This window comes from Anopheles coustani, chromosome 2 (genome assembly GCF_943734705.1).
Source record: "Anopheles coustani chromosome 2, idAnoCousDA_361_x.2, whole genome shotgun sequence".
NCBI lineage: Eukaryota > Metazoa > Arthropoda > Insecta > Diptera > Culicidae > Anopheles > Anopheles coustani.
This window is the reverse complement of record NC_071289.1, coordinates 9,046,713-9,061,316: the sequence shown is the minus strand read 5'-3', so window position 1 is coordinate 9,061,316 and position 14,604 is coordinate 9,046,713. Positions and strand designations below refer to the sequence as shown.

The 14,604-nt window shown below is 45.9% G+C and overlaps 1 protein-coding gene across 1 annotated transcript; it reads right to left on the bottom strand.

Annotated features, from left to right (window-relative positions):
- Nucleotides 1-2,834: 2,834 nt before the first annotated feature.
- Nucleotides 2,835-13,012, bottom strand: LOC131262648 (uncharacterized). The gene is made up of 16 exons (XM_058264699.1): nucleotides 12,903-13,012; nucleotides 10,052-11,195; nucleotides 8,278-8,495; nucleotides 7,884-8,048; nucleotides 6,899-7,320; nucleotides 6,714-6,824; nucleotides 6,417-6,566; nucleotides 5,967-6,355; nucleotides 5,778-5,883; nucleotides 5,296-5,694; nucleotides 5,016-5,220; nucleotides 4,743-4,950; nucleotides 4,127-4,669; nucleotides 3,738-4,058; nucleotides 3,317-3,654; nucleotides 2,835-3,234 (listed from the first exon to the last, which is right to left on the bottom strand). Exons 2-16 carry the CDS (start codon nucleotides 10,117-10,119, stop codon nucleotides 2,861-2,863), a joined length of 4,017 nt encoding a protein of 1,338 aa, XP_058120682.1. The 5' UTR covers nucleotides 10,120-11,195; nucleotides 12,903-13,012; the 3' UTR covers nucleotides 2,835-2,860.
- Between the last annotated feature and the right edge of the window lie 1,592 nt (nucleotides 13,013-14,604).

Sequence of the window (14,604 nt, the reverse complement as noted above, 5' to 3'; positions counted from 1 at the left end):
CGCTTGTGGTTATTTCACATCATTTTTGTTTTTTCTTCTTTTCTTTCCTGCTGTTTCGTCTGGTCTGTTGTACGGTTTGCTTGAAGCGTTCATGTTTAGATTATCCGAAGATTACAATATTTTATGTTTGTGCATTCACCCGTCGGTCGATTTCACCAAAACGAAACATCATTTCCAGAGAATGTTGGTCGGGTTTGTTGTTCTACAATTCTGACACTGCTTTTCTCAAGTGTATACTGCATTAGACTAGACAGATGTTCCACAAATGTTAGATTTTGCGCGAAATAACTTGGTTTTATCTTACCACACACATCCTCCTCTCGCCAACCGCTGACGGTCTTTGTAAAAGTGTTCGATCATTTGCAGCTACAGCCTCTTGCTACGGTTTAGAGTAACAAACTTTAGAAAACTATCACATCCACTTACATCCGGACTAGAGAAGATTCTACGGTTCAGTTTGCTGTTTCCCTACCCTTTCTTTACCGCATAACTACTGAATACTTACACACAATGCCTGATATCCGGCTTATAACCTGCAGCCTTCCGGTATATTGGTGGATTTTCCAGCGTGTTTCAATTGATGGGGTTTTCTTTTCGCGGGTTTTGAGGCGCTATTTCGAAGGGTGGAAGGTGGTGCCATAAGATGATTATCCACTCAGGGGGTTATCGCTATCAAGGACCAGCCTTAATGTCCCATTCCAGATGAGACGGTTTCTAGTTTATCATCTTCTTAGCTAGTGTAGCGTGTTTTTGTGTTTACCGCTTGGGTTATCGTAGGACTTTCTGTCGGCGCTTTTCCGGCTACGTTTTCTGGTCAATTGGTTGGTTGGTTGGTTGGTTGGTACGTTGGTAGGTTTACTGTTTGGTGGCTTGTGTATTTACTTTGGTATCATCGGATTGCACATTGTTTCCACTACTACACTTATTCCATCTACTGGGTTTAAACTACTATTCGCTTTGTGACAACATCGAAGATTTGGACTTTGATTGAATATTTGTGTAAGTTTCTGCTTTTCCATTACATATTACGGACTTTTGTGCTTCGAGATTTTCTTATTTGCGTGTTATTTTATAAATATGATAACTACTATAGTATATCGTAAATGTCGTGTTGATTACTATTGCTCCACATAGGATTCGCTTTTGTTGTGCGTAGTGTAAATTATGCCCATCAGCGTGAGTTTACGTTAATCGTGCGAACATTTCAATGACTGGGACACACCTTCACACCGTTCCGCATCCGTTACACGCGTGCTTGCGTCAAAATTTTGCGCAGCATACGACGAAACAAGTTTGCAAAAACACACCCAGACAAAACGATCTGGTAAAACACAGTGATAAACTTTGATTCATTTTTATCACAAAAGCTTGTGCAAGATGAAAAGATACTCTAACAGCTTGGAAAAAGCGATGCATACGACTTTTTGTATTAAAACAAACTCATAATCATAATAACCCTGTGTAGGCCAACAGGCGATGCTTATTAAAGGTTGGTAGCACAAATAAAAAAGAAGCAAAGATATTTTTTTACATCTTTGAAATACCGAACCTGAATATATTTAATAGAATGGCAACAACGGCTATTGCATATATGCTGGTGACCCTCAAAACATTGAATTGTATGTGTCGTTTCTTCCCTTAACAAATTTGGTCAAACGAAAATTACAGTTTTATGCTAGTCAGAAAGACGTAATCAGTTTTAATTCCGCTATTTTAGATCTCATTTTGCTTGGCCTTAGCGAGAGAACCGTGTTTAGTTTAATACTTTTTAATCCAGCGCTCTGATTACATACGTCCGAAGCGTTAATTCCGATTTAAAAATGATTACTGGAGAACATAAACCATAAAAAGCGCATTCAGATATATTGTATAGGAAGATAAACGTCAAAAGAATAGATGAGCAAGTTTACGCTACGCAATTGGATCAGTACATAAGATTTTCCCTCGAGGATCATATGACCATCTCTTTCCTACAAGTAGTAGTAAATGGTTGGGTATCGCTTCAACCTGATGATTGCTAACTAGATTATTAATTTTCTCACATTCTGCACTATTGCAAAGCAGGTCCGGACCGATTAAGTTTATTTGTTTATGATGGATTGTAGAAACTGCCAATAATTTTCTTAGCGGGAAATCGCTCATCGTACTAGTAGATTTTAGATTTATCGAGTGTCCAATTGTTCACTATACATTAACATTCGCTGCGAAGCCACGCTCGCTGCCGGTAGAAGCGAATGGTATTTGCTTTCATCCGGACATCGTTGGCTTGTAAGGATCAATTCTAATTTCCAAATTCGCCATTGCTGAGATCAACGTTTGGAAGCAATTTTCATATTTGTTATCTTTTGCTTAGTTTTCCTTTCGTTTTGGAAAACCAAAAAACACATTTGATTCGCTTTCTACAGGATTAGTTTAGGACGCAATTTATCAAATTTTACATCCGAATGCATTAGGGATTTTTACCTACGTTGAATATATTTTCCATCTTTGATGTTGGAGTTTGTTTTTGTTTTCAATTGCTAATTTACACGCTTTGCTACCACTCAAAGGATTTAATAATATGGTTTTCGTCGTACGAAGTGCAGTTAATATAGATGTTTGACTATTACTCTGTTCGATTTTTGCAACGATTTTATCTATCCATGCTTGTCTAGGAATTAATGTTTGTGTGCGGTTTGTTACTGACTTTCTTGATGGCTTCTCAAATCCTTGTAAAATATTAGATACTGAGCTTACCTATAGATACGTAAAATAAAACACTATCATGCCAGATTAAAATAGTACCCTCGCGCGACGCTCCACCGATTCCACGTGTATTGAGATTCGTTCCACTCTGTCTGTTCGGGATACGTCGTGTACCTTACTGCTTCAAATCGAATAGCTTACCGTCGTGCTCGGCGTTGCCGTAAACCACGGCTGGGCGCTCCTCATCTGACCGGTCCGTTTTAATCTGGTTTCCAGCGATATTAGCCGCATTATGCAACTTAAGCGTGAGCAGACTGGGCCGATTCTCGAGCGCCAACGCCAGGAAGGACCCACCGCTAAGAATTTCACACGTCGTGATACGTTCCTCAGGAGTGTACACCGCTAGCAGTTTCCCGCTATCGAGCTGCCAAAGCCGGATGGACAGATCGCGACCTTCCCGGTCACTGGAGAGCAGAATTTTTCCCGTCGGATCCAACTTCAGCAACGTCACCGGTGCACTGTGCCCTACAAGGGTGCTCCGACAGTTGCCTACGGGAGTGAAACGTAAATATTAAACCATTGAAACGTACGGATGTAAATGGGACAAAAGCGAACGGGGAGCTCCACATACCGGTCACCAAGTCCCAGATCAATATGCGCGCATCCTCAAGCCCCGCTATGACGCACGTGTTGGTTTGCGAAATAGCCAGCGATACCGTGTTACACGACGGTTTCCACTTCTTGAAGAGCGTGCCACTCTGCAGGTCGTACACGACGATAAAGTTAGGGCTAGGTTCCGCCAGTTCCTTCGCGACCACGCACACGTAGGAGCCTTCGTGCGTAATGGCGGACAGCGATGTAATGAAGTCGTGATGCGGGATGCGCAGATCGTATAGCAATTTCTTCTGCGACAGGTGCCACACGAGCAGTGGGAACGGTTTCTGCGTCTCGTCACCACACACCAGAATTCTAAAACAGTCATCAGTTGAAATGTAAAATTCTCCTTTCATATGAACATATTTCGTTGGATGAATGCTTGATTCTATACAAACCTTCCATCTCCGGAAACGAGCAACGAATTAAGGAACCGATCTTCTCCCGCCTTGAACGTGGTAACGCAGTCACCGGAATCGATGTTCATCAGGTTAACGTACATGCGGTTGCGCGACAGACACACCAGGTGCGACGGATCGTGCAGCCCAAAATACGGCATCTTCTGATTCATGACCCCCTTCAGTGTCACCTTGAACTTGCCCTCGTTCAGATTGATGATGCGAATCTCTCGACGGCACAGCACGGCTACACCGTAGTCGCCCACTGGACAAATGGCCGACGGCTGTGGTACACCGGTTAATGTGCGGACCTTTCGACACCTACGGTAGGGAACGGAACAACATTGATAGCAGTCGTGGAATTTACCAAAACCGAAAATAATACTTACTTCGCGACATCCCAAACGCATATCTCTTCCCGCTCCGTGCTGAGCGATATGACGAAATACCCCTCGATGTTAAGGTTCATTATCAGATCAAACCCGACGGCTGGTTGGCCACCTTCCGTCGTCGGTAAGTCTTCCGTTTCCGCACCCTCACCCAGCTGCAACCGCTCCAAATACGGCACCGTGCTCTGACCGATGGTATCAAGCCACTGTTTCGGAATCGCCGGTAGTGAACCGTTCCGCCGCAGCTCGGAAGCTAGGAACGTGCACAGCAGCGAGTACAGCTGGTGGCCGTCGTAGTTGAGCGCCTTAAAGTGCTGCTCGATGAACGCCTTCAACAGGGATACGTGCGGGTAGCTGCCGATAGATGCGACGTCCACCAGGCAGATATCGTTTAAAATATGAACACAACCGGTAGCGATCAGCTTGTCTTGCAACCAGGCGAGGTCGGTCAGGTACGAAGAATTGGGATACAGATCAGCGGCATCCAGTGCATCGAGCTTGTACTTGTGGTAGGGTAGTTCCACAAACTTCCTATAGTTAAAACTGTAAATGAGAAGTGAAAGGCGCGTGTCAGTAACTAAGTCAAATCTCTCCACGGCCTGGACTGTTGGGATACCTTTTATCCTTTCCCTTCTTATCTAGAAATACGTTTGGCTGTGCTTCGTAGTAATCGTATAGGATCCTGTGCGCCTGCTGCATGTCAGCCTCGTACCGCTTCTCCGCCACCTGCCGTAGCGTCCGGTCGACGACGATGATATTCTTGTTGTGCAAGAAAAGTGGTCCCATCTTCCAGCAAAAGTGCGTCCACAGTTTAGTAGTCGATCCTGAAGCGAAAGAAGATGGATGAATAGTGTATGGACCAACATGTAAAGCCAACTCAAAAACCTACCATTGACTAAGTTGGAGTTCCTAATAAGAGTAATTATTTCCGTCTCCAGTAAACCTTCCCGGGAAGCCAGAAGCAGCGGGATGATGAGCTTCGTGATGGCGGTGGTGAACTTTTCCTCCAGAATGGTGAACACTTTGTCGCTGATATGCGACACGGACGTGTCCGAGAGGTTGGTGATTCCGAGCCAACCTAGCCACCATAGAATCTGCGCTCAAAGGATGGAAAAGATGATTTATTATTGATCGAATATCAATTGGCTACGCCGACGTGGGATCCGTACCTTCGCTTGAATGGAAATTTTCTCATCCGACTTCTTCCAACATTCCGGCAGTTGCAGTGCCCCGTTCGCAGCGTAGATGTCGCCCCCGCCGAAACACAACACATCCTCCCACTGCTCTTGGGTAAACGGGGTGAGATAGAGGAAGCAGCCATCGTCCGCTATGCGATCGCGCAAGCGCTGCAACACACGATTTTCTGGACCCTGGAGTTTGGCAAGGTCCTGCCCGTTACCTCCCGAGCTCACCGTTAGCACAAGCTTCACATTATCTAGTAGAACCACCGGCAGCCAGTCTAGGTCCTCGACATCACGTAGCGCGTCCACGGAGTCGATGAGGATGGTGATCTGGTGCTTGGACGTCTCTAGCAGTGTCTTCAGTGCACTGGCATACGACGCTATGGTCTGAGGAGATGAATACCGATGAGAGAGATGGTCAAGATTAACGTTTTGTCGTGTTCACCAACAACAGAGAGAGCACTACATACATGATGGCAACGGGTCGGCACGCCCTTAATTAATACTGATATCTGTTCCGTTATTGAACCCAACAGCGACGTGACATCTGAGCTCTGCATAGTGAGGTTGGCATATCTGAAAAAGGGATCAAAATGGGGTGGTAATGGTTTTGTGAACTGACCTCAACCAACAGTCTCTGATCTGCCTCAATCACCTACCTCATCACCAGATGCGACTCGGGCAGCCAGGCGTGCAGGTTTTGCGAAAGTTTTGCCATGAACACACTCTTGCCAGCACCCATTTTACCGTGCACGACCAGCGGTTTGCCGCGTGCCGACAGCAGATAGTCCTTCACCCGATCGGTCGTGGTAAAGTTGGCGCAGTTTTCGTTCAGCACACGCGCATGCCGATTGACCTCCTCCAGCTCGCTGAGCAGCCGCCGGTCGACACCGAACGTGCAGTACGGTATCGAGTACTTGCTGACGTGCTCGTCGATGATGAGATCGATCTCAAGCGAGAGGCACGACTCCAGCAGCGACCCGAACTGTTCCTGCTGCTGGGCGACGTTTGCCGGGATACGAATTATATGCTTCTCGGACAGTTGGTTCTAAAACGAGGCGCACAGGTTAGAGCTTATCGTACGGGTGACGTTTAGGTTTGATCGTTACCTTCAGATCGTTCTGGATGTTTGTTAGTCTGCGCACCATCTCCGTCTCCGTGGAGGAGACTCCGTCGGCCTTCGGTAGAGCCACCGTGCTCTGTATCCAAATGCAGCGTTTCGACAGCTCTTGACTGATGAGAACGGTATTGTTGATTTCCTGGATGGGAATAGAAAAGAGTGTATGAATATTGTGCCTCAGCATAAACATGCTTTTGATTCTGATCAGGTTACACTATAAATAAAATGGGGAAAATATCTGTTTAACAAAAATTACTAGGGAAAGAATAAGTCGCAAATAACTCACCTGCTCCACGACGGTTGTCAGATAAGAATCACGTAGCTCTTTAGAGAATATATCCACCATCGTTTGCAGCAATAGTGACAACTCTTGTTGTGATTCTTCCGAACTTATTGGCTAAAAATTGGAGAAAAAAGAGAGTAAACAGTGAGAAGATAGTTCTCTGCGTTGCGAGAAACACCTAAACTTACCGGATTAGCCTTCGGGTTCAACCGGTAGCACGCGGGTTGTGACTTATCATCCAGCACATACCATTTCTCCAGGATCGCTCGCTCCTGCGGATTCCGTTCGGCCATCTGCAGCGCAGCGACAAAGTCCTGACTCTCGATCGTCAGCGGCAGAAGCGGATCGCCGAGCGAACCGCCGAGAAACAGAACCGGAATCAGATAGGAATCGCACGATTGGCGTGCAATTTCGGCCAAACAGTTCGCGGCCAGATCGTGGCCACCTTGCGCCTCGAGCGGGCCACTGAACCACTTGTTCACGTCGAAGCTGGTACCCTTCGGTTGCAGCACGTGAAGGTCGGCAACGTGCAGCTCGAAGCCACGGCTCTGACACTTCTGGTTCAACCCCTTGAACACTTCCCGCAGTACTGCTTTCTCCGTCTGGAAGCCTGGACAAGGGGACAACATAACGGGAGTTCAATAAACGCACACTACCATCCCGGTTCCTCTGCCTTGGACTAAACAAAACTGCCACCCTTTATCCTTATAGTACACAATCACGGAGCCGGAAAAGGTCAATTCGATCACCGGAGGATATCGGTTTGCCTTCCGCTCGCTTCGGTCCGGTAGGTCCGGGTCGAACGAACGCTCTGAACCGTGGCGTAGGATGCACTAAACCACTACCAGCACCAGTGGGCAGTAAAAATAAACTAACCAATCGAGCGCAAATCGGACAAACCATAATTGAACACAAACCATAAGCAGTGGGAGGAACGGGGGGCCCCATCATTGCCATCGATTCACCACCAGAACGTTGTCGTTTTGGTACGTCGATGAACTGATTGGGATAAAAATAGGTCAGGATTTTCCTTCCCCCACACACACTCTCTGGCCTTATTTTCTGGCTTTTGAACCCCCTTTTAGCCAATTTTGCGAGTTGAACATGGGCCATAGGGAAAACAGCAAGATAGATGAGAAAATTCCCACCCCCGGAAGCATTTATCATCCTTACCATCATCCGCCGCCAGTATGTAGAGGACGATCTTCTTGTACTTGTCCGTCCGCCGGTTGGTGGTCGGCTTGCCGTACAGGGGCGTTAGGTTCGGCGGTAGATTCTGATGCACTGGCGGTATATCACATGGTGGCGACACGGCCATCGGGCTGTTGGTGGTCGACTCTGGCGGCGCAGATACGGGTGATTGATAGGTTAGTTTGATTGGCGATTGAAAAATTATCCGCGCATGACGCGGCTTTCGTTTTGCGTGGAAATGTAACTCAAGCAACGATGCATGAAGTTTACAAGAAAGCAACTATGATTAAACTGCGACCATCGTGGATTAAATTCGTCTTTTAAACAGAGTATACCAAACAAGTTCGATAAATAACTCACTACATCACGAACTTACCGGACAGCGTCATCGATTGCACGTTCTGGAGTGCCTTCGGTTGTGCCCTCGGCCCATCACCACCGCCGATTCCGGGGTTGAACCCGTTGGTGGCATTGGAACCGTTGGATATTTGGCCCGTTCCGGACGCATCCGAGGTGACCTCCGGAGCTGCCAGTGGGGCCTCCTTTACATCGTTTGATTTTTTGCTTTTGTCCGCCAACTGATACGAGGGCGATCTGAAACGGTAACGGGGGATGTCAAATTAATGGAGGTCTTCATTTTACTCGTTTTTTTCTTCGTGGAATCCAAAAGAGACAAGCGGAGCACAAATCGAGAAAAGAAAAATGATGGCCTACTTGTTCTGCACTCCCTTGCTTTCTCTCGCTCTCTCTCTCTTTCTAACTCTCTATCTCAAGCTAACCAATCTTCCACCTAATCGGATTCCTCACAAACCGTTGCCCTACACCGCCTTTCCCCCAAGTGGCAATGATTTATGGCAAACAGGCGTAAAAATACATCAACCACAAACTACGTCCGATCCGGTCGATGAGTACCGAAAATAAATTATTAAGTGTGAAATAATGCGCCTGATGTCATGATTGGTGAACGGTATTGCGGGGAGGGCACTCAAACGTGAGCCAATATAAATATAAACACGGTTGGTTCTGTTGCCGATAGGGGAAAGAAAATCAACAAACACATAGTATGAACAAAAAATTTATACCAAACACCATGCGTCTCCATTGCCTGTTGTGACAATTTGGTTCTCTGCGTTGAAAGTATGTTGAGAAAGATTTTTAGGTAAAAAAGAATAATTTAAAGAGGAATACATTGATGAAAAATCGCACAAACCAAAACAAGAATGAAAAAATTGGAAAATACCAATGTCCGATTGATGATTCACATAAACCACCATGCGCCTCCATTTTTCTATCAGCGTTCCAAATTTAAGTTCCCGAACGTACACAAATAATTCTGCCACCAAAGCAATAATTTATGCTCTCCCAACCAGTCAAGTCCGATTGAAAAATACAGACCCCAGACAGGGTGCAGACATGAAAAGAACTTTATTAAGGCAGGTAGGTAATAACGTTTCAATAAACTCCACCAAACCTTCACCGCACTTGATTGGCCGATTGACAGCACCAGCAAGGCTAGGGGGTCACAACAGCCACAGGCAACATGTTGCTGCTCCAATAAGGTCACGTAAACCATCCACCGTACACAAGTGCTGGTTGTTGTGGAGCGTAAAATTAAACTAACCGAACAGTGTCCCACTTTCAGCGGGATGGCGCTCGGTTGGCGAATCGATCGGGGCAGCGACTGAACGCGACCATGCTTCAACATCACCACCGTAGGAAAATTATATCTACACAGCGAATCAAATGCAAGTCGATGGTTTTCTCACCGTTCCGATCTCAGGTGTAGAGGTATTAATTATAACATACATAAAAATCCCCTGAAAAGTGTTCCAGGATTTTTTACGCAATGGTTTGCTGTGCTAGGGGTTTTTAATAAACGATTGTAACACAAAACTCATATCGTTTCTAATAAACTTTATACTAACCGAAAAATAACATACCGAACAACATTTATCCAATCGAATTTGTTCGATTTTACATCATCGTTGTCGATTTATGTTTATCAGAAAATGCTATTACGCACATAAAGGAAATCATAATGTTGTGGCACAAAAAGTGTTACAAACTAAATTTCCTCCATCCATTTGTTCCGCTTCACCGATGACAATACTTAAAATGAGTTTTTCCCACTCCATCAGACCATTACTTACTCTTCAGACTTTTCCGACGCATTATCTTTATCTTTCTTCGTCTGGCCGGAACTACAGTAGTTGCCCATTTTGCAGCAGACAGGCGCTTTTCTCTCTCTTTTATTCTCTCTCTCTCTCCCTTTCTTTATCACACACACGCACACACCCACACAGCCAGTAGCAGGATACAAGGCAATCAAAACAGAGGTCGTGTCGTATCCGTGCTGTTTTCGTCGAACCAGGCCCCCATGAGCTCACTTTCGGTCGCTTTCTCACTCGCTTTTCACTCTCTGTTGTTCACTTCGCTGCCTTTGTGTGACAATCATGTGCACTTTTCATACGTTCAACACACCACACGCTATAGCGTCACCATTGCGACCCATCCGGAGTGTTTTACGAACCGTTCCGACACAAGCGAGATAGCGATCCTGGGAGTGTGTCTCCGTCTGTACTTGGTCCACCTGTTTTAACCTAACTTTTATCGACACCGTTGCCCCTGACCCACCGCCTTGAAAGCGACCATGGTGTCCACCATCGCCTTGCACCTCGCTGCACGGACCGGATGCATTATGCACACCCTCGAAGGACTCACACTGTGGCTCCGTTTTCTTCACACACACACACACACACACACACACACAAATGCCGACTTCCTTCCTCACTCGCCAATTATTGGTTGCCTCTGTCCTCCGCAGCGTCCGTTCTTTCAAGCTGTTGCAAGCAAGGTTTTCACCGCGTTACTTCAGGTGCTTGTTACATGACCCGACAATGCCCACTTAGATGACTTTACGGTTCCTTGGATCATTATCCATTGGCGAGAAAATACGGTGGGTGCTTCTCGTTCGCACACTTTTCATCCGTGGTTGAGTCGCTTTTCTTTACTTCGACACCGTGTCACCATCGAACGTAGATAAATCCACTTGCCGCCTTAGGTGTGCAGGAGACCCATTTTGCTTCCTGTCCGCACGGAATGTATCCTTTATGGATCGAAATTCGATTAGTGCATTTAACACATCGCTGCCATTTTCTTCGCCTGCAATTATTTATCACATCCTACACTCGAACCTGGCTGGATCTTGTTTGGATGTTTAACGCGTTTCGTTTAATTTCCCGTTTTATACGCCGTTGACGTTTTATTTAGTCATCCACATGTCACATCATGTTGCTATAAAGGGGAATGCACAATTTAATTAAATGTAAAGTGAGATTTAAAATAGGCGTAACACAAAATTGCTATACATTTCACCATTAATTCGCAATATTTGCATGAAGGCATTTAAATTGTAAACATATATCATTAAAAGCTGATATTTTTGGGTCAAATTTAAAGTTCACGTTCCCAAGATTATGCTTAAATATAGCATAACTGACTTTACTGTATTGTTTGCAAATACGTAGGAATGAAAGCGCTATTACACACCCATGTAACCTGTAAATTTTCATTGATTATATGTTAAAAAGCAATACATTAGTTTGTAAGCAATCATTTCCCTATGAACAATGTTGTTTGTACCATCAGAAATGCATTATTCTTAAAAAAGTTTCTTGAGATAAGAAACAAATTTATGTTTGGAAAAAAATGCACATTTTCATAATTTTACCATTTTACCACAATTTAATTTAGTAACAGTAATGTTGAACAAGGGATAATCAAGTAGCAAGGTAGAGAACGTCAGTTTCATATTAAACTAAACACAGGCCTTAAGCTTGACTTCAAGTGGATTCTTTCCAAACGTATGAAACGTTCCCGAGGCCAAGATTAAAATCAAATTGATCGTAAAACGCAATCACCGAAGACTATAGACACTGCCAGACTGCCAGATCACGTAGTTCGCCAGCAGGGTATTAACCAGCGACAATGGATGACACCGTTTCCAGAACCCATCCATATACCTTATCAGGAGCTGTTGACACTGGAGCCGCAAAAGTGCAATGCACATTAATTTATATCTACCTCAAGCCACAGTTAATTCCCTCGGGATGGCGCTTGGCTGCACACGGGCCACGTTCGCCGTTGGAGTACCAAGCAACGGCTACAAAGTGCCAATTTCCAACATATAGTCACGGAACCACTAGAAGCACAGCAAACAGAACGGTGGTGGTTCACGGTGTTTGCCCGCCTTCATCATCGACCAACCACCTTCTCGCCGACCGCCCGCGAACCACTCTCGGCATCACATGCATTTACGGCCGAAGACCATATGGCCGCAAGAGCGACAGATAAAAACAACGTCGTGTGTGCGTCCACCTCCATCACCCCACACTTCCACCTCCAAACGTCCTCGCCGAGGGAACGCGGTACCCAATACACACAGCCAGTGTCCCGGGACTGCTGAATGCTGTTTACGGTGCGGGTTCGATTCAATTATAGCGCACTACATCCACCACCGCCAAACTATACCGAACAAACGATTCACTGATGAATCGAAGCAACCACTGTCGATCGTCGACGCGCGCGGACGCCATCGGTAGGAACGCGTGTGGAGAGGAAACGGGTTGAGATAAGCCACCGCCAGCCCCGAAGGGACCGCTCGAAGGTCCGCCACCGACGACGGATAAGAAACTGTTTACCTTTCGAAAGCCTCCACACGAAAGACGCACATAGCACACAGCTGTTCTAACACTAACGCTGACGTACAACACCCGTTCCCGTTTAAAGACTACTTCCAGAGCAGTTGGTGGCCTCGGAAGGTGCGCCACCGATCGAAACAGTGTTCCGTACTGTTGCACACCTACCTTAGGCGCGGCGTACGGACCGCTCGCATATTCATACGAACGGTGAACAATTACTATCTATCAACTTGAAGCGGCACGAGATTTACGAGCCCCCCTCCCTGCCCGTTCGCTGGTCGATGACGACTACCGTCCGTACCCGTTGGCTCACCGCAGATCACTACAGTCGACGACGACGAACGGCCACACCAGACTAAGTACTTGGAGACCCGGACTCGCCCCAGGGCGGATTAAGTGCACTAACGGGTACGCATCCAGCGAAAGACTGATCTTCAAATGGCACGAAAGGCAATCGAGACGCCACACGAGACCGGACAGAGTGGCAAAGTCTGGGCTGGTGTTCGTTTGCCCACTATGCCAACTCGTACATCCTAGCGTCACGTTCGGTAGTACTCAAGGGTGGACGCGCACCATTACACCCTCAACACTACACTCGTCTCGGTCAACTGGCTGAACCTAACCAATATCTGCTCGGCCATGCTGCCACAAATTGTCATTGTCGGTCGTTAGTATACAGTCCTTATCATAACAATCATTCAACTTCAGATATTTAGAAAAAAAATAAAACAAATAATACTCTAAACCTTTTTGGACAGACGAGAACGAGAATTGGAAAAATATACATTACCAACAATTTTGCAAATTTAGAAATTTTGCATCCAAGTTGGCAACTGTATTGCTCTACTTCGGCTTTCTGTTTCACTCCTTTAGTTAAGGTCAAAGTAACTTTTCATGCTTATTTATTTTTTAATTTCCGAAAACGTAGCAATTCTAAAGCCATGTAAGGGAGTGTAAGAAATAGGTACAAATATACGACGAACACATGCTTAGAGGCTTGTACTAGATTGAGTAAGCGTGCCGTAGGGGGACACTTCTAATATCGAACCAATATTATGGCCTAGTCGTTTTAGCCATACACACAACCCAACATATCGGCACCGTCGGCGATGGCAACAACATTACAGCTGATCCCCAACCCCCGAGACCCCTTCCGGCGTCGCTCGACCAGGCGTTTGTGCGTCACTAGAATCGTCGCAAAACAATACGCCACCGATGACGACACGATGTGACCCATTGCGCGGCGATAATTATTGCCGATTACGGAACGGGCGTTACGTCGTCGTGCGGGGCCGGTTCGGTTGACAGGCACTGCATACCGTAACGTCGTCGCTTCACACCGACAAATGGCCGGCAGTACGGAGTCGGTTGCGACGTGTGCAAAGTGCGGCGCGCGGGCATGTCCAACCGGCGACAAACGCTGCTCACGGTTACAATTGATCCCAATCGCGTCGAACGCGCGACTTACGCCGAGATACTGCGCGGGAGTTCCGTGAACGACGTCATACGAGAAGCATTAAAATGCAAATCTCTTCGCTAGCCGCAATTAAGCCTCGTGGCACCGAGCATGGTGCGGATAAAGGGTTGGATTAATGTATTTGATCGATTGGTACCGACGATTGTAGTGGTCGACATTAGCCGATACAGAGTGTTTTTGAATTTCTAACAATCTGTTATAAATTTTTGATACGCCTTTTTCATCCCCTAGGGCCATACAATTGACGTATATTTTTAGTTTAGGGAGAAATTTAAAAAATTACATCTGGGATTTTGAATAGTCTTCAAACCTTACTTACTTATATTAAATATGGCCATAGGTACCTTTCAATTCAAACACAGGTTCACTTTACAATAAATCCTTTAAATTTCACGCTGTACTGAAAATAGCACATTCTGAACATTCCTATTGCCTCAAATCGGCATCATGTTTTGTATCCATAAATTCAGACCTGCACAGTTTAATCCAAAAACATGGAAGTGGGCGTATCAAAGGTGCCTTAATG

Bases quoted from the DNA above. Each gene is read 5' to 3' on its own strand.
- LOC131262648 (XM_058264699.1), bottom strand. From the start codon at position 10,119: ATGGGCAACTACTGTAGTTCCGGCCAGACGAAGAAAGATAAAGATAAT. The intron at 6,825-6,898 runs GTAAGTTTAGGT...TCCAATTTTTAG, and splicing joins TGAACCCGAAGGCTAATCCG to CCAATAAGTTCGGAAGAATC. The intron at 5,221-5,295 runs GTACGGATCCCA...CTTTGAGCGCAG, and splicing joins AAATTTCCATTCAAGCGAAG to ATTCTATGGTGGCTAGGTTG.